Consider the following 19,168-nt stretch of genomic DNA (forward strand, 5'->3'; position numbering starts at 1 on the left):
GCAGACACAGCTGGAGGCCTGTGCAGGAAGGGCTCAAACACTAGCAAACTCAGCTCACAGGCCACTGGTCTGTCAGCTTAGATTTCAAGAACTCCACAGACTTATTTAAAAAGCCAGGTAGGAGAACTGCAGGTATCTGAATTCCCTGCAGACAGGTCCAAGGTGTAGATTCCTGAACCCCATCCCTTCCCTGGAGAGTCACTCTGGGATGGGGTCCAAGAATTTAGGCCTAACCACCTCTGCTGTCCTCTGCCCTCAGCACCAGCGGATCCAAAGCATAAGAAAACATAAGAACCTTTGTCTTATTTTAGGAGCTGAGGGGTAAGGGATTATTAACATTTGGGCAAAAGAGAAGCTTCTATTGTTTGCTAGATAGGAATTGTGATTGGTCCTTGTCAACCACTGGGAAGGTAGGTTGCCATTGTTATCTTCAATAGCACAGATAAGAAAACAGGCTTCAGAGAGAGGCTAAGTAACTTGGGGTCCCAGGGCCTCAGAACTAATAAATAAATGGTAGAGGGAGGACTCTCACCCAACTCTAATTCTAATTAGAGAGTTAACATAGTTCAGTGGCAGAGCAAGTGGGCTTGGTAGGCGGTAATGCTTAGGTTTGAACACCAGCTCTACCCCATACTGTTTACAGGACCTTCCCTACACTAGTGTGGGCGTTCAGGACAACCAAGCAATGTGAAGCTATGGTTTTCACGGGCCCCTTGAGATATAGCCCTGAAGATTGGCAATTAGAAAACAGAAGTAAAGGCACAACATACTATGGCCTCCTAGCCTCAGGCAGAGGGGCCAGAGGGTGTGACTTCAGGTAAGTTCCCAAAACTATCTGAGCCTCAGTTCCTCATCTGTAAATTGGGGAAAATATCAGTTGACCTGAGGATTAAGATAATATCCTTAGGAGAGTTTCTGGCCTGCTGGAAGCACTTGAAGATGACTAGCTATAGGGCACCTGGGTGGCTCAGTTGGTTAAGCCTCTGCCTTGGGCTCATGTCATGATCCCAGGGTTCTGGGGTCCAGCCCACAACAGGCTCCCTACTGAGTGGGGAGTCTGTTGCCCCTCCCCTGTGCCCCCACCCTCGCTCGTGCCCTCACTTGCTCTCTCAAATGGATAAATATTTTTTTTTAATGATTTTGTTTGTTCATGAGACACACACACACACACACACACACACACACAGATGCAGAGAGACACAGGTAGAGGGAGAAGCAGTCTCCATGCAGGGAGCCTGATTTGGGACTCGATCCCGGGACTCCAGGATCACGCCCTGGGCTGAAGGCGGCGCTAAATCGCTGAGCCAACTGGGCAGTCCTGGATGAATAAAATCTTAAATAAAAAAAAAAAAGACTAGCTATATTATTATTATAGTTTGGGCTAATTCTCACCTTCCCAATCCAGTCAGATCTGTTTTTAACTGCTTTCTGAACACTGGAGTGGGAGCTTTTTTTTTTTTTTTTTTTTTTTTCCATTTTTTGAGAGGCTTTCTTATTTGAACCCCAGATATATCCTTACTTGGCAGCTGACTAAAGTCATCAAACAAGGACTAATGCAACCATTTCTCTCAAAAGTGGAATAGCTAATGTTCCCCCTGGATTCTGTTGTAGGAAGTTGGTTCTTCCCACTCTTTTAAAATATGGCAATTAGAATTAGGTGCCCTATAGCTAGTCATCTTCACTGCCCTAAAATATATTTTCCACCCACATGCCCATGTCTGGAATTCAGTGGTGATGGTGGCATTCTTTAGGATTTATCCTGGCTCTCTTTCTAATTATTAATTTGTCAATTATACCTCAATAAAGCTGGACAAAAATAATGAATTTTTAAAATTCCCCAATAGTTATTATTATTATATATAGTTTACAGTTCAAATAGTATGACATCAAATGGTGAGGAAACATAATGACCCACAGCAGTTTCTTCCCCTTGACCATCCCCACCTTCCCTCCTGAGCCAGCTCACTGGGCATGCTTACTTCTAGCTGAATCTTCTGGTGCTTATCTCCCCACCTATCTTGGTAATTCTAGCTTTGGATTTATCCATTTTAGACACTGTCTGTGGACTTCCTATTATCACAGGCAAGGAGTTAGTTCTTTAACACCCCTGTCCGTTCTTGGGGTTTAGTTATGCCACTCTTTCCTGATAATTGATAGTGTTTACAGAATTGTGATTATGTAACTATTGTTCGCCTCCAAGATACAGCTCCAAGCAACCCAAAAAGATGACTTTTGAGGATGGGCTTTCTCTACTTTGGTGTAGAGTTAGAATGATGAATGACCATGTTTGCAGTCTTGGAGTCTGCGTCCTTCAGAGCCTGAAGCCAAAGGAAAGCACAGTTGAGGGATAGATGGGGAGAAGATGACTTGTTTGAACCCTAGATGCAGGCAGCTTTAAGTACTTAGGCTTCCTGGTTATATAAGCTAATTCACTGTATGACATTTTTGGTTCAAACATATTTTAGTTGGATTTCTTTCACTTGGAGCGTACAGAGCAGTGACTGATACATATGGTCTTCATAAATTTGGGCAAGTTATACAAAACGTCTATGTATGTATATATTTACGTATGTATATGTGTATATGTATATGTATGTGTATATGTATGTGTATGTGTATATGTATATGTATATGTATATGTATCCTGACCAGCACAGCTCACGACACTAGGTTCCCTCTCCCTCTGCTTTTATCAGCCAGAGCCTGAGGTAGCTTGACATTGAATAGTACCATTTAGGGACTGGAGGAAGCAACTTACCATGAGTCACTGCCCTAAAATATATTTTCCACCCACATGCCCATGTCTGGAATTCAGTGGTGATGGTGGCATTCTTTAGGATTTATCCTGGCTCTCTTCAAGTGGTTCTCCTTTGCAGTGAGAAGTCTGCAGGGAAAGGCAGCATTAAGGTAGAGCATCTTGGGCCAGTTCTGCTTTTGCCCTGAGATCTAGCAAAACAGATGATGAGGGGGCCAGGGACCTTGTGGAGCCATGGGAGCTCTGATGGTCAATTTCACTGTTCTTCAAATTGTCCCAAGCCCATGCAGATCCCCCACTAGAGTCGTGCCTTTTGACAGCCTCCCTCTGAAGATATTTCAGGCAATCAGAATCTTTCCAGTTTCAAAAGACCTATAGAGAAAGAAATTTCACTACCCTGTTGTTTAAGATCCATTCATTCATTTATTTATTTATGTATTTTGAGAGAGAATGTCAGGGGAGGGGTAGAGGGACAGAGAAAATCCTCAAGGAAACTCCCCACTCAGTGCAGAGCTCCACACAGGCTGATCCCAGGCCCTGAGATCATGACCTAAGGTAAGATCGCTCAACCAACTGAGCCACCCAGGCTCCCCTCACTACCCTGTTTTGATGTTTAACTTGTAGAAGCCCTTACTTCTGGAGGTCCCTGTAGGAGGCAGTGGATACAGTTTTTGGTGTAGACAGGATCTAGGTACAAATTCCTGCTCCTAATGGCACAGTCCCTATGCAGGCTATGGGGCAAACTCATAGTACTATGTGTTGACCTTTAGGAGGTCAGTCTGTATTTCATAAGGAAATCATATGTGGAGAATGAAGAAATGGTCTAAAATTCATCCAGTAAGATCCCTGAGGCATCACATGGGCAGGGTCCGCTACTAGGCATTGGGGAGAGGAAGATGGGATTCTTGCCTCGTCAGGGTTCCTGACCTAACAGATAACTGCGGTGGGGCCTTCACATTGATGGGTGCTATCTTTCACTCTGTTGCATTTACAGGGACACCTAGAAGAGCGGGGCCTTGGTGTGTAGTCTCTAAACCAGGACTCGGTCACATCCTGAGTAGACAGGATTATTGGCCCTCCCTGCACCCACACTCTTGCTGTGTCTCTCTGTGGGCAGAGTGTACTTTCCTGTCCCCTGGCTCGGGGATTGGCCATGTGACTTACTTGGACCCATGGACTAGGCAGAAATGAAAGTATGACAGTTCTGTGTCTAGGCTTGGAGAGGCCCAATGAAGTTTCTGGTTGGCCTCATATGCTTCCCTCGGGTTGCCGCTGCCTCTTCAGCCTGGGCCCCAGAGCCCACCCAGGTGGAAAAGAGCTAGCTAGCCCTGCTGATCTGCAGACTAGCACGGAGAAGCAGTGCTGACCCAGCCAGCAGAGCATTCAAGTACAGCTGGACCAGCCATCCTGTGAGAACCGGTATTCCAGTTCACTGAGTTTGGGGATGGTTTATTAGTTAGCATTGTTGTGGCGAAAGATAACCAATACACGTTATTGGTTATAACGTTATTGGTTAACCTTTATTAGGCTATAGGTTCAGCCACTGTAGTAGAGACCCAACACAGCAGTGGGTTAAATAAAAAAGAAGCTTACTGATCTCTCATATAATGATCTGGTTAAGTACTGTAATCCAGGGCTAGTTTGGTGGTTCATGTGTCAGGGAGCCAGGCTCCTCCTATTTTACTGCTCCACCATTGTAGGGTGTAGCCCTCTCTACATGAAGCCTTTGTATTGTTCACCGGTTGAAGTCTTCATTTCCCTTGGCCCTGTAAGCTGAAACACTCCACAGTGTGGCGCCAGACCCCTCTCCAGTGCTACACTGGAACACATTAAGGCTCACCTTGAAGCACCATTCCTGCTTCTGCTTCAGACCTCAGGACCTTTCCTCTTCTTGAATGGGTGTGCCTCCTCCCACACCCCCAGGGGGTGCCCCACCACTGTCGCCCAGGTCTCAACAACATCTCACCCTGACTAGGACCTCAGGAGCCAGAGCTGGTCATGCCTGGCGCTTCCCAGGACTGAGAGGCCCTGATTTCCATAGTGGCAGCAGCCAGCCAGTGTGACTCTTTGAGACGCCAAGGGTGAGAATCTCAGTCGTGCCTTTTGGTCATCTTCAGTCTGTCTTGCCCTGCCTCAAATCCCTGCTGACCTCTGGTCCTGAAGAAGCCAGGGAACCTCTGCTCCACCTCCTGGTTCTCTTTGCACTAACTACGCCAGTAGTTTGGTGAGCATAAACAGTCTTGTTAGAATGGTCCCTCTGTTTTGGAGATCAGCTCAGGAGGGGTGGGCATCTGAATGGTAACAGATTCTTTCTCTAAACTCTAGCCAGGCTCCTCTGAGCCCTCTTCTTGATTCAACCTTATTTGGCCTGTGAAGACTTGAACAAACACTAACGTAGTTTTCAGCAGCTCATGACCACTGCCCTAGTAAGACCCCAGTCTCCCTTAAAGTGCCTGCCCGTGAAACTCAAGGCTGTCTAAAGAATTTGTTGCTTATTCCAGCCACCACCTGAAGATAGGGCCCCTGTTTCCCAGTTTCTGTGAGAGAGTAGGAGTCTAGCTTTGGTAAGTGCCAGTTAGCAAATCCAGATGGTTTCATATGGGCTAACCCCCTTCCTGCCTTTTGTAATCTTTGGCTTCTGACTATGGAGCCCCTACTCATTCCCTTCCCTAGTCCCTCAATCTCCCTGTGCAATACTCAGTCACCTCTGTACTTATCCCAGTTGAGTTCTGTTCATGATGAACCCTTTTCCCTGTGCCACTGCAATATTCTATTACTTTGGAAATCTGTCTGGACCACTTTAAGTATGCCTGGTTTGGTTTGTTTTTGACAGGGGAGATGTTCAGGATCAGCTTTTAAAATTAATTTGCTTATTTTTCAGGATCAGCCTTTTATTATTTTTTTAAAAATTTTTATTTATTTATGATAGTCACACACACAGAGAGAGAGAGAGAGGCAGAGACACAGGCAGAGGGAGAAGCAGGGTCCATGCACCGGGAGCCCGACGTGGGATTCTATCCCAGGTCTCCAGGATCGCGCCCTGGGCCAAAGTCAGGCGCTAAACCGCTGCACCACCCAGGGATCCGAAGATCAGCCTTTTAAATAAGCATCCCAAGGATGTTTGAGTTTAGAGGTCCAAAGGCCATATTTTTTTTAAAAAGATTTTATTTATTTATTCATGTGTGAGAGAGAGAGAGAGGCAGAGCACAGGCAGAGGGAGAAGCAGGCTTCATGCAGGAAGCCCGATGTGGGACTCGATCCCAGGACTCCAGGATCACGCCCTGGGCCGAAGGCAGGCACTCAACCACTGAGCCACCCAGGGATCCCCACAAAGCCACATTTTTAGAAACTCTATTTCCCTATGGACACCGTTTCCTCTGGCAGCCCTTTTGAATGGGGGCTATGTTTTCTCAGATACCTCACTGCCATTAGTCCATCCAGCTTTCATTCCAGTGAGAACATTCTGGAGGCCAAACTAAGAATCAACTCCAAGTGCTTCTCCAGTCACCTCTGGGGATGACTGCATGTGATTGGTATCCAGTATCTGGTACCTTAACCTGCTGCCCAGCTAAAATGACACCTTTTGTGTTTCTGACTTAGCTAGCTCTCCACCATGTTACTACTCCATGTAGACAACACCTTCCTTTTAGAAAGACTTTAACACCCACCCATTTGTTAGATAGTATTGGTTGGCTCTAGCTACCCACTTCTATCCCTTTCTTTGCAGGTGCTAGAAGCCCACAAACCACATTTCACAGATTCCCTTGACAGCAGAGTTCTGCCAATAAAATCTAGGGGGTGAAAAGGAGGTGGAAACCATTCTTTTCTCCTCTGCAGTAGCAGATGCACAGGCTACATGTTGGGACTCCATGTTGCCAGTCACAGGCTTGGGACCATGGAGGGCTGCAGTGACTTCAGCAGTGGGTTCCCAAAATGTACTGACTTTTGAGTGGCAGCAGCAGCTTTGAATGTATGGAAAGCAGCTGTGGTAAAGTAACCTGAAAAAAATAAAAAATAAAAATAAAAACTAAAGTAACCTGACATTCACCACTGCTAGCCCCACAGTGGTGAGCATCCATTCCTTGTAAGACATTATGACCGGAGCTGATACCAAGGGATGGATGCTTAACCATCTGAGCCACCCTGGCATCCCAGAAGTGGAGGGAGTTGTGCTTCTTCCACAGATTGTGCTTCATTATCCCTGTGCTTCATTATCTGTGTTGGTTGAGGAAGGCAGTAGTAGGTTTGGTGGTGGGCGGCCTGGTAGCACACATCTGACCCTCAGTGGAGTCAGGAGAGGCTAGTAGGGTGGTCCATGAGAATGGGTAAGTGGCACCACCAATATATTTTCTGACATAAAGGAGTGAGGAGGGCAGTCTTGGGTAATTACCACCCTCACACATTTTTCTTTACCCTAGCCCTCCAGCCCCTCCCTGCTAGCTATCCAAGGGTTGGGATTATTTTTTTTTAAAGAAAAGGAACAAAATACCCCAATGTGAATTATCTATAGCTTGTAACAATGAAGAACCCCCTATGCCAAGACAGGGCACATATTTTGTGTATGAGTTTGAGTGCTTGGGAAGAAAAAGAGGCCTTAGCCCTACTGTGGAGCTAGGCTCAGTGATCCAAATATTCTGGTAATGCTAAAAATCTTACAAGAGGGGCCAGAAACAGATAATCTTCTATGGGCAGGTCAAGCATGTTGTGAATAACTTGTATTTGGTGAACCAGGGGGGAGAGCACCAGAATAAACTGCCAATTGATTTAATAGATATGTTTTCCAGTTTTCAGACACTGGTTTTATTGGGGAAACGAGGGGAAGATACTCCTATTCATCCTTCCTTGCGGGCACTGCCTCTTGTGGAAGTACAGTCTCCCACGAGGGATTCTAGATTCAGGTCTGTTCCTCTCACCAATGTCCCCTGTTACCTGTATATACATGTTTATTTCCATTTTAATTCCTTACCACATGGCTAGAATTGGTTATTAATTTATACATTTTTAATATGAGAAAAATAAGTATTTTACAAGCAATGCTGAGAAGCCATTATCAGAAAATAAACTTTATGGTGGGAATGTGAACTAGTGCAGCCACTCTGGAAAACCGTGTGGAGGATCCTCAAAGAGTTAAAAATAGATCTGCCCTACGACCCAGCAATTGCACTGCTGGGGATTTACCCCAAAGATACAGATGCAATGAAACGCCAAGACACCTGCACCCCGATGTTTCTAGCAGCAATGTCCACAATAGCCAAAGTGTGGAAGGAGCCTCGGTGTCCATCGAAAGATGAATGGATAAAGAAGATGTGGTCTATGTATACAATGGAATATTACTCAGCCATTAGAAACGACAAATACCCACCATTTGCTTCGACGTGGATGGAACTGGAGGGTATTATGCTGAGTGAAATAAGTCAATCGGAGAAGGACAAACATTATATGGTCTCATTCATTTGGGGAATACAAAAAATAATGAAAGGGAATAAACGGGAAAGGAGAAAAAAATGAGTAGGAAATATCAGAAAGGGAGACAGAACATAAAAGACTCCTAACTCTAGGAAACGAACTAGGGGTGGTAGAAGGGGAGCTGGGCGGGGTGTAGGGGTGACTGGGTCACAGGCACTGACGGGGGCACTTTATGGGATGAGCACTGGGTGCTATTCTATATGTTGGCAAATTGAACACCAATAAAAAATAAATTTTTTAATAAAAATAAAAATAAACTTTATAGACAGCCTGAGGCAGGACAAAGTCACTTGAGGACGATGACGGTGCGGAGTTCACTGTCGCTCTCCTCACCCAGGTCTTCAGCAGCTGAATCTGCAGCCCGAGGCTTCTCTACTGGGGCATCACCTTTCTCTCTGCAAAAAAGAAGAATGCCTTTAACTCTGTAAAGGAACAATTAAACTTTTCATAATTAACTCATTTTAGAAAAGAAGTATAAATTGTCCCCAATCAGGTACCCTGGTTCCTTGTTGAAAATCTCATCCTCATCAGAAGAATCCCTGTCGTGTAGCTTCTGTGCCATGTTTTTCTTCCGTGTGGCATTGAGAGGTCTGTACATGTCCCGAAGCCAAAGTGGCCACCTTCTCCAGAAAAAGCCCTAGAAAACAGAAAGGACATTGTTAATTCTGCATTTCCCCTGCTCTCTCCAGCCATGGGACTTTATCTTCCTCAGATTTACCTGATTCTCCCGTTGGATTGAACATCTCTTATGCAGCAGAGAATTAAAGAAGAGCCTTGGAGGAAACACATATGCAGACAATTAGTGATTCACGCCATTTCCCATGCCTCTCACAATGTGTATCTCTGGTCCTATTAGGACATCTCAGTCCATAATCACAGGAAGCAAAATCACTACAGACCTCGGATCCTGAAAATAATCCCATGCATGCTACACTTCCAGAATTTTCCCATGTCTGTCCATAATGGCCCCACAATTTCTCTGGGGAGGCCTTTGTATGTGGCTTGGCATTGAGTATAAGCAAGATTTTCATCCTGCTCACCTGGGCCTATGGCCAAGTGCCCTCGTGCAGTGAACAGACTGTGCAACTATAACACAGAAGCACCTTACTCTCTCCAGAAGCAGTTTACTTTGGTCCCCTTTGGACTTTGTCTCATAGGCATCATTTGCTGGGGAGGAGGAGAGAGAGGTGTTTCTATTTTCCTAGCTGCTTTATCCTACAAGTTGATTCACACCAAATAAATGCACGAGTCCAACCAACAAAGTTACCTAACTCACTGACTTTCTCATTGCAGGCAGTGGCTAATGAGTGAGTGAGGAAGGTCACAGCCAGCACTAAAACACAAAATATTATTTTTGAATATAAACAATATAGAAAGAATCAGAATGTATAGTAAGTTTGTCTTAGAAACTGCTTATGTTGGCTCGCCCAGGTGGCTCAGCAGTTTAGTAATGCCTTTGGCTCAGGGCGTGTGTGGTCCTGGTCTGGGGATGGACTCCACATTAGGCTCCATGAGAGGAGCCTGCTTATCCCTCTATCTCTCTGCTTCTCTCTCTGCGTCTCTCATGAATAAATTAAAAAATATTTTTAAAAACCTGCTTATGTCTTGACAGTATGTATGTACGGAGTTGTGACATAAAATGTAGCTCGCAGCCCAAGAACAGTATAATCAGAGGAGAAGTGCCCCTCTGGAAAGGAACCATCTTCTGACACTCAGTAGCAGTATGCCCATGGGGCAATTTACCTTCCCTTTCTTCTCCATTTCCTTATTATAAAAGGAAGAGACAAACTATTACCTAAGGCCTCTCCCAGTTAACAGTCTATGGAGTCTGGACAAAGGGAATGGAGAGTGGTGGATCAAAAACTAGGAGGAGGAGGGAAGTTTTCCTGCCACTTTACAGGAAGGAGTCCTATTTTTCTGCCTTCCATCAGCCTTGAAGACTAGGCCTCTTAGCCCAAGACTCTGTAGCCAGGCCTGATGGTCACTACCAGCAGGAACAGGTGCACCCAACCCCTCTCCACCCTTTTTCTTTAAAGGAGTAGTGACAGTAGATGCTCTGTGTCAGTTCCATTCTAACTCAGATTTGTCTGGGAAGCTAATTTTGCTGGATCCAGGCAAAGCATTAGACCAAATCAATATTCTTTCTGCCTTTGGTAGTTTCCTGGGTGTAAAACAAGGGGAGTGAAATAGGAGTTCTAAAATCTAGTTCTGAAATTCTGCTTTAATAATTGCCAATTTACCTTGAGCCTCCTTCTTCATCTTCCACTGGTGCTGCTCTATGAGAATAAATCTGTTTTGGAAGAAAACATATCACAGGTACCCATCTCAATGACCATGCCTCCAAATCTGTATTCATTCCTTTGTATTTTAAGTCTTATTCAGCCTTTTTGGAGAGCAGGAATTCTATTTTTTAGTAGTCCTTTGACTCTTCCATAGTCCCAACTTGGGAACTTGTGTGCATCTGGCAATACATTTTATTGACTGTTTTAGATGACATCCAACAGGTAATTCCTAATAAAAATTCTTAGAAGTAAGAAAAGAAAAGTATCTACCAGAAACCTAAATAGCAACATTGTTTTAAAGTCAAGGACAAGAGTTCAATGCCTATTATTCCTGTTACTATTCATCACGTTGAAGAGGTCCTAATCAATGCAATAGGAAAACACTTCTTTTAAAGATTCCAGGCATCTCAATGCAATAGGAAAAATTAAGTATTGGAAAGTAAGAAACAAAACATATTGGCATATGAAATTATGGACAACCTAAAAGGCCCAAGAGAGTCAACTTAAATTTTACTGTAGTGGGATGCCTGGGTATCTCAGCAGTTGAGCGCCTGCCTCTGGCTAAGTGCATGATCCCAGGGTCCTGGGATCAAGTCCCACATCAGGGTCCCTGAATGGACCCTGCTTCTCCCTCTGCCTGTGTCTCTGCTTCTCTCTGTCTCTCATGAATAAATAAAATCTTTAAAAAAATAGAAAAATAAATTTTACTGGAAGTGCTCTGAGAATTCAGTAAGATGGCTAAATACAAAATCAAGAGCTCAACATGCAAAATGCAATAGCTTTTTTACGTTCCACAAATAACTAATTAACAAATGGAAGAATGGTTCCATTTATAATATCAATAAAAGGAAGGATACCTCGGTGGCTCTATGGTTTAGTGCCTGCCTTCCGCCTAGGGTGTGATCCTGGAGTCCCGGGATCGACTCCCACATCAGGCTCCCTGCATGGAGCCTGCTTCTCCCTCTGCCTGTGTCCCTGCCTCTCTCTGTGTGTGTCTCATGAATAAATAAATAAAATCTTAAAAAAAGATTAAAAAATATCAATAAAAGACATAAAGTACCTAGGAATAAACTTACAGCAAAGAATGGGGAAGACCTTTGAGATGAAAACATTAAAATTCTTCTGAAGGACTTTAAGAAATGAATACATGATGATACCATGTTCCTAGAATATTGCAAAGATGTCAATTCTCCTCAAACTCAATGCAATCCTATTCAAATCCCAAGATAGTTTTTCTTTTTTTTAAATAAAAACTGGCCAGCTGACATTTGGTAAAGGGATATGCAAGTCTAGCTATGAAATGTATGAAAAAGGAGATCAAAGAGCATGAGCGTAACTCTACCAGACATCAAAATAGGTTATTATAAAGCAATTGGAATTAAGTATATAGTGTGATATGGGAAAGGAAACTGGACTGATAAGAATCCAGATAAGAAAAGTATTTTAGAGACGCCTGGGTGGCTGAGTGGTAGAGCATCTGCCTTTGACTCATAGGGTGAACCCGGGTCTGGGGATCAAGTCTCACATTGGGCTCCCTGAGACGAGCCTGCTTTTCTCTCTGCCTATGTCTCTGTCTCTGTGTGTGTGTGTCTCATGAATAAATAAAATCTTACAAAAAAATAGTATTTTAGATCTGTTAAGAAAGAATGAACCATTCAATAAAAGATTTTAAAGTAACTGGTTCTTTCTGTAGGGGGAAAATGTTAGATCCCCTACCTCAACCATACCTAAAAACAAAACAGATCTATACAGGTTGAAAAATATAAATTATAACAAATATAAGTATAGACGAAGACAGTATAAAGGCAACAAAGGCCTCGCTAACAAGACCCACATCCCATAGGCCACAAGGAAAGAACTCGCATATATGGTGACAGACTCAAAACATCTCCCATTTCTTGTAGTCTCGCCCCCTTCACCCTTGGATTGTTGGTCATCTTCTGGTGACTGATAAAACTCTTTTCATATTAAATATATTAATCCTTTCAGTGGCTTCCACTGAATTTCAGTGTTTCAAATGCTGGCCAGTGTTTTCATCTTTAAGGAGACAGAACAGTGGAATAAGAGCACAGGATTTGCAGTTAAGTAAAACTGGGTTCTGCTTTGGGTTTTGCCACTGGAGCCTTAAGCTGATCCCCTTTTATGTATGAAAGAGGGATGGTAATATTGTCCTCCCAGGGTTGTGGGCATGAAATTGGATATGGAAAATTCTTCTTCCTATGCTTGGCATAAACCAGTGCCAAGTCATTATGGAACTGAAGAAAAGGTAAACAGGCAACCTCCAGCACAGGTGACTATAAACATGACATGCTTTGGAGTAGCCTGATGCAGGATTTTAGCTACAGTATTTTAACCAAAACTATTCACATAATTCAGTGTGTGGAAAAAGCTGCTGAGTAAATCTAATTAATCAACAAGATGATATTTTTATCTTTAAGCCATGTCCTTTTTTCCAGGATGACTGATATAGCTCCATGAGGGTGGATACTATCTCTCATCATTTCAACCAAGGAAAGAAATCAGTGGTAGTCTGAAAGTGGCTGGTGAGTACATCTAACCACAGAATTTTGAGTTGAGGAAATGTTACTATCATGTTAACTTGGCCTTCTTAAGCCTAACGTCCCAAAACAGTCTAATGGCTTGTTGCCTTGTTTATAATCCATAAATCACCTGGCAATGGAAAGTTCCTTTAAAAATCCCCAGAATAGGGCAGCCCCAGTGGCATAGCGGTTTAGCACTGCCTGTAGCCCATTGTGTGATCCTGGGGACCCAGGATCAAGTCCCACATCAGGCTCCTTGCATGGAGCCTGCTTCTCCCTCTGCCTGTGTCTCAGCCTCTCTGTGTCTCTCGTGAATAAATAAAATCTTAAAAAAAAAAAAGAATTGCTTCTCTTTAAAAAAATAAAATAAAATAAAAATCCCCAGAATATACTTTGCAATAAAAGAATGAAGTACATGTCAGTCTGTCAGACAGAAGAGAAATACCAAGTATCAGTAAGTGAGAAAGTGGCTTTGATTTTAAGTTTGTAAATTCTGAATCTATTATAAAGACAAAAGATTTTCTGGAAATCTGAATTAATGGTTGTTCTTACCTCAATGAGACAGAAAACTATAATCAAAATCATTACTACTACAGTCACAGATATTGCCAAGATGAGTTTGTTGTTATAGCCATAACCTGGAACTTCTTTTGTGAGCTAAAAAAACAAAAAACAAAAAACAAAGAACAATTTTTTAGAAATCAAAGAAAAGGATGAAAGCTAACTATTCTTAAGCTACTCTAAAACCTCATTCTTTCAGTGGAGTGGCGTATAGGTTCTTAAGAAATATACCAAATCTAATGTGTTATATAATTTTATCATTAGCCCTTTCTTCAATAATATATTTATCTTGTATGTTAAGTCCTCTTCTCATCTACCTGGGAAGAGTGGCACCATTCTCTAAATGAGCAAAGTGGCAGATCACTGTCTCAGCCAACATTAATGGCTAAGACAAGACCCAGACTGGGAGGCCCTGGTCCTTGTGCGTGGGTGCTTTAATTGCATGTCCTAAACTGACTAAAAGTTCAGACCCCATGGTTCAGGAGTTATCCTCACCTCACTTGACTTCTGCTCTTTCTGTTCACTCTGGGCTTCTGTGCTCTCATTGATATAGTTCTCAGTCTTCCATTGGTCTGTATCCCACTCTGCCTTGGACACCTTTACTTCCTGCTGCTCGCTGAGAAGCTTCATCAGGAGGCCTGTTCTGGAGATAAGCTTGGCACAAGCCAGTTGCACATTGGTCTCAGAGCAGTCCATTTTCAAAGTCCGGATAACATGAGAAATGAGCCTTCTCACGTCATTATTCGGGATGAGGGACCGTAGCTGCTGGTTTAGCTGAATTTCAAATAGATCACCTGCGGATGAGAGCTTTGCAACACTGAAGCCTGTGGGCTTTGGGGGCAAGTCAGTGACCAAGTTGTGGTATTCCCATTGTGTTTCATTGGTTTGTTTAACAGTCGGCACAAAGTTGTCTCTGGTGGTAGTAGAATATGTATTGGAAAGATTCCTACGGTTTGTGAATTCAGGGGGAGTTTGTTCTGATACAGTAGTGCTTCCTGGAGAAATAATTTCTTCAGAAGCATTCTGTGCAGTAGTGTTTTCTACAGTAGTGTTTTCTTTAGAAGGTTCTGAAAGAGTAAATAATTCTGGAAAAGGATTTTCCTGAGTTCGTTTTTCTGAAGATGAAATAGCCTCCTGTGAAGGGGAATCGATGAGGCTCCTGACGGCAGGCAATGGAGGCCTCTGTGCAGGCATCAATCTATTCGAGAGTGAGTTTTTCTTTCTGAACTTTTTACTTTTTTTGGTCTTGGGTGTTCTTTGGACTATACGTGAGCGAATTTTATGGAAAATATACTTTTTTCCAGAATGCGAGACTGGTCTGGAAATCTCCATTTCCCTAACTCTAGCATTCGCATCTTCTAAAACAACAATGGGGTAGGTTAAGTCTTCTGATTTGTTTCTCACCTTAGGTAGGGATTTTGGAGCAGTGGAGGCAGAAGGCCTGCCCATTATGTATTGCTTCGGGAAAGAAGAGGCTGCTGCCTTGTGCTCCTTTATGAATGAAGACTCTGTGTGGATGGAGTTTCCCACTAATTTCCTGGGCCTCTGGGCCATGTGAAGCTCCTCCAGCTCCCTTGGGGATGGTCCACTGAGCCTTCTTTCTTTGGCCATGTTCTTCACAAATGACTGGGCACTCTGTTTCCCTTGGGTGCTCTGAACGTCCACTTCCTTGTAGTGCCTTTTCTGTAGGTCCTTGGGGCCCTTGAGAACCCTGTTTTTTCTAAACCGCCTCTTCCGTACATTCTTAGCCTTGGGAAGGGTCTTTTCCTGTCCTTGGGCAGTTTCCAATTTCTTTGGAAAGATTTGGCGTTTAAATTTGGGACCTAAAATCCCGGGAGGTATAAGCATGGCAGTTTTTTCTTTCTTTTTTACCTCATCAATTTTTTCTTGAATTTCTGCATCTAACAAATTTTCCAGGAAAGAGAGTTTCCTCAGTTTATTTTTGTAAGTTGAATTGTTGGGTCCAGGTTCAAGAGAAGGGCTCTTTGTGTTGTTTTTCAAGTAACCCACAGGCTTGTCTCCATCTTGAACATTTGAAAACAGAGTTTTAATGAATGGTAGTAATGTTGATTCTACATCTTCTACATTTCCCTCTGAGAAATAAGGTAATATGTAATTCAGCGCACTGATAACATCACTTTCATCATTAAAGTCTAACTGCTCATTCATAAAGGCTGACAGACCGATGCCATTTTTGTCTGAGGATGCCTTCTCTGGCTCAATTGTCAGCTCAGTACTGGTACTCTTCTTCCGGGCTTTTAATACCTTCATGAATGATCCTTCTACATTCATTATAGATACTTTTTCATCTGTCAGAAAAAGAAGAGACTAGTTTTGATAATGAAAGGCTGATAGCACAGTTTTTGTCAGTCCGCAGTCATACATCCCAGTCATAAAAATTAAGAACCAGCAAATATCTGAGTACCATTATCAAGGACACAAACTCAAACTTGAACCTATATTGGCAACAACAAAAGGAGAAAAGGGTATTTTTTTAAATGGCTATTTCTTCAGAACCTTTCACAACGTGAATGACTACATTTAGGATTATTCCATAATCCTTGGTCTCCAAGGGCCAATTATCTAGCACTTAAGAAAAGCCAAGTCTGGAAGACACTCAGCTAAACTGTCTGCAAATCTACTGTGACTCCTGGTATTCATATACCCTGTCCTGTACTGCTTCAGATGCAGTGGGAGCAGGGGGTTTCCTCCTTCTATCTCTTCAGTGTGCTTGTTTTCTTGCTACTATCACAGATGCCCATGAAAACACCCACTGCTAGTAGGGCCTCATCTGGACATGCCCTCTCCATCTACCCATCAATTACTATGCTTGGTCCCTGCTCCCATATATTGCAGCTCACACAAAACATAAGCTCTAGACAGAAAAAAAGCACTAAGTCCACCCTGGCTCTTTGCTTAAATTGGGCAGGGAACGAGTGTAGGCTAAGAGATTTTCCAGGTATGAGAGATATGCCAATGTGGAATGTTCGATAAATCAATGGAATAATACTTGAGGTTTTAAAATGCAGAAGGGATAAAGAAATTTTTTGTCAGAATGTGAAGAAATATACTTCACTTTCATTTCTAATATTTCTAGCTTTAGTTATTAGGGTACCATCCAGAGCTTCCCACTACATGAAAGTCAGCATATGGCTTGTGTACATGCACAGTATCATCCAACCGAGTTTCATTTCCAGAAGAATTAGAAGTATTTTCAGCGGTGTTGATGAGAGTCAGAGGAGGAGGTAATAAAGGTCACAAGAAAGGAGGAGCAACGGGCTTGTAGAGAGCCCTAAACGGGACACTTGAGTGCTAGGCAACAGTACTTAACACCTCTGATCTAATTTTTCCTCACCTGTAAAAGGAGGCTAAACATGCCTATTCTGCCCACCTCTAAGAGATAAGGGAGTAATTAGTAAAAAATTGTTTTGAAAAATAAGCAACATTGTATTTACAGAGGTAGCAAAGTGTTATTTATGATGTACCCTAGATCATTGATAGGGAACCATATTCAAGCTATCTGGGTGCAGAAGCACATTTTGGAAGTCATGAAGTTAGTGCCAATAAAACATAGTATACAGAAAAATACTTAAAAGTATCTGAGTGTTTTTGGATAGAAAAGCTGAGGATTCAGAAAAAGTTCAGAGTTGGACAGTCCAAGAATAGAAGAGTGCTCTGTATCCATAAGAAGGCAGCAGCTTCTGGTTAGGGAACAGGAACTCTCAGGCTCTGAATAAACTTTATCTATAAATCAGCATCACTTTTACTCTTGATAACTTGTAAAAACAAACAATAAACAAAAATATATCTCCACTTGTCATATAAGACAAGGGGGACCTGAGTTCTGATACATATGAAATTCGTTTACAAATTATGATGCATATGTTTTCATTTGGGAGTAATTAATTTAATAATGTAACTGAGAATCTGACTTATAACAAAGGAATAGTTCTTATAAATTTAGGGATTTTAAGGGTGCCTGTGTGGCTCAGTGGGTTAAGCATACAACTCTTGGTTTCAGCTCAGGTCATGATTTCAAGGTCATGGGATTGAGCCCTGCAATGGGCTCCACACTCAGTGGGGAATCTGTTTGAGATTCTCTCCCTCTGCCCCTCCTTCGACTCACATCTCTCTCTCTCTCAAATAAATCTTTGAAAAAAAAAAAGAAATTTAGGGGTTTGAACTGTAAGTGAATAAAAATAATGCAGTGACATCATTAGTTAAAAATTGATCATTGTTGATTAAAAATAAAAATTAAAACATAAATAAAATTTAAAATATACCATGAGGTGATTCCTGGTTGGCTCAGCGGTTTAGCACCTGCCTTCAGCCTAGGGCGTGATCCTGGAGTCCTGGGATCAAGTCCCACATCAGGCTCCCTATATGGATCCTGCTTCTCCCTCTGCCTCTCTCTCTCTCTCTCATAAATAAAATCTTTAAATATAAATATTATATATATATCATGAGGCAATTCAAACTCACCACAACGTGTGGCATTTGTCAAACATTCACCGTCACAATGCAGCTTGACTGTCTTGCAAACAACCTCAATATTATTTTTGAGTTGGCAGAGACAACAGGACATACGGCTAGGTAATATCCTATAAATGGAAACACAGAGCATTATATTAGTGGTAAAGGGGTTACTTGAGTAGAAGATTCAGGCCAAGGTCTTCACAGGGCTCTGCATAAAGGAATTCTTGTGGCATATGATGGTTGGGTAGGGTTGAGTAGGGACCAGTTGGCCAATTGTTGCTCATGAATATTATAAATAAAGAGAAGGACAGAGGTGCTCAACCAATAGGTAAGGATGGTAGGGGGTATGATATACCTAGAATAAGACAGAGATAAGAACTGGGTGACATTGATCAGTAGTTCAGTTCAGAAGTATCTCCTTCTGACCCAAAAGTCTCACTTTGGGTTAAGAGCATACAGGAAGAGGGTAGACTTCTAAGAAGAGTCTGAGTAAGTCTAAAATATGGCCCACATCAAGGATAGAAAGCAATCAATCAAAACTAACCCAAAATCTACACAGGTGTTACAACTAGCAGACAAGGATGTTTAAAAAGTTACTATAACTGGGGTGCCTGGGTGCCACTGTTGGTTAAGCATCTGACTTTTGGTTTCAACTCAGGTCATGATCTCAGGCTCATAAGATCAAGCCCCTCACTGGGCTCCTAGATCACTGTAAGTCTGCTTGAGATTCCTCTGCCCCACCCACGTGTGCTCTCTTCTTTCTCTTAAATAAATTATAAAATCTTTATAAAAAAAGTTATAACAATATTTCTTATGTTAAAGAAAACCAGACTGATGAGGCACCAGGGTGGCTCAATCAGTTAAATGTCTGCCTTCGGCTCAGGTCATGATCCCCGGGTCCCAAGATCGAGCTCCACATCAGTTTTGCTCCTCAGCAGAGAGCCTACTTCTCCCTCTCCTCTGCTCCCCCTGCTTGTGCTCTCACTCTCTGTCAAATAAATAAAATCTTAAAAAAAAATCCCAGACTAAGAAACCCATGTCTCTACTTAGTGAGTTATACAACAACTTCAAGTGGCCTAATATATGCA

The 19,168-nt window shown here is 42.6% G+C and overlaps 1 protein-coding gene and 1 long non-coding RNA gene across 28 annotated transcripts in view; one reads left to right on the forward strand and one right to left on the reverse strand.

Annotated features, from left to right (window-relative positions):
- LOC144309440 (uncharacterized) overlaps window positions 1–19,168 on the forward strand; it is a 42,991-nt gene that overhangs the window by 2,241 nt on the left and 21,582 nt on the right. For 13 of the 27 annotated variants that reach the window (XR_013375432.1, XR_013375429.1, XR_013375419.1 and 10 more), the window contains 3 exons: window positions 644–817; window positions 7,540–7,653; window positions 12,960–13,046. This is a non-coding gene — a long non-coding RNA (uncharacterized LOC144309440). Of the gene's footprint in view, window positions 1–643; window positions 818–7,539; window positions 7,654–12,492; window positions 13,047–19,168 lie in introns of all 27 variants that reach the window. The other 14 variants (XR_013375430.1, XR_013375416.1, XR_013375418.1 and 11 more) reach the window with 4 other exon arrangements.
- Window positions 8,467–18,245, reverse strand: LOC144309438 (leucine-rich repeat-containing protein 37A2-like). The gene is made up of 7 exons (XM_077890486.1): window positions 18,087–18,245; window positions 14,100–15,913; window positions 13,596–13,700; window positions 10,462–10,511; window positions 8,940–8,994; window positions 8,719–8,858; window positions 8,467–8,616 (listed from the first exon to the last, which is right to left on the reverse strand). The coding sequence occupies exons 1-7, from the start codon at window positions 18,226–18,228 to the stop codon at window positions 8,508–8,510; spliced, it is 2,415 nt and encodes an 804-aa protein (XP_077746612.1). The 5' UTR covers window positions 18,229–18,245; the 3' UTR covers window positions 8,467–8,507.

Source organism: Canis aureus, unplaced genomic scaffold (genome assembly GCF_053574225.1).
Source record: "Canis aureus isolate CA01 unplaced genomic scaffold, VMU_Caureus_v.1.0 NW_027326404.1_RagTag, whole genome shotgun sequence".
NCBI lineage: Eukaryota > Metazoa > Chordata > Mammalia > Carnivora > Canidae > Canis > Canis aureus.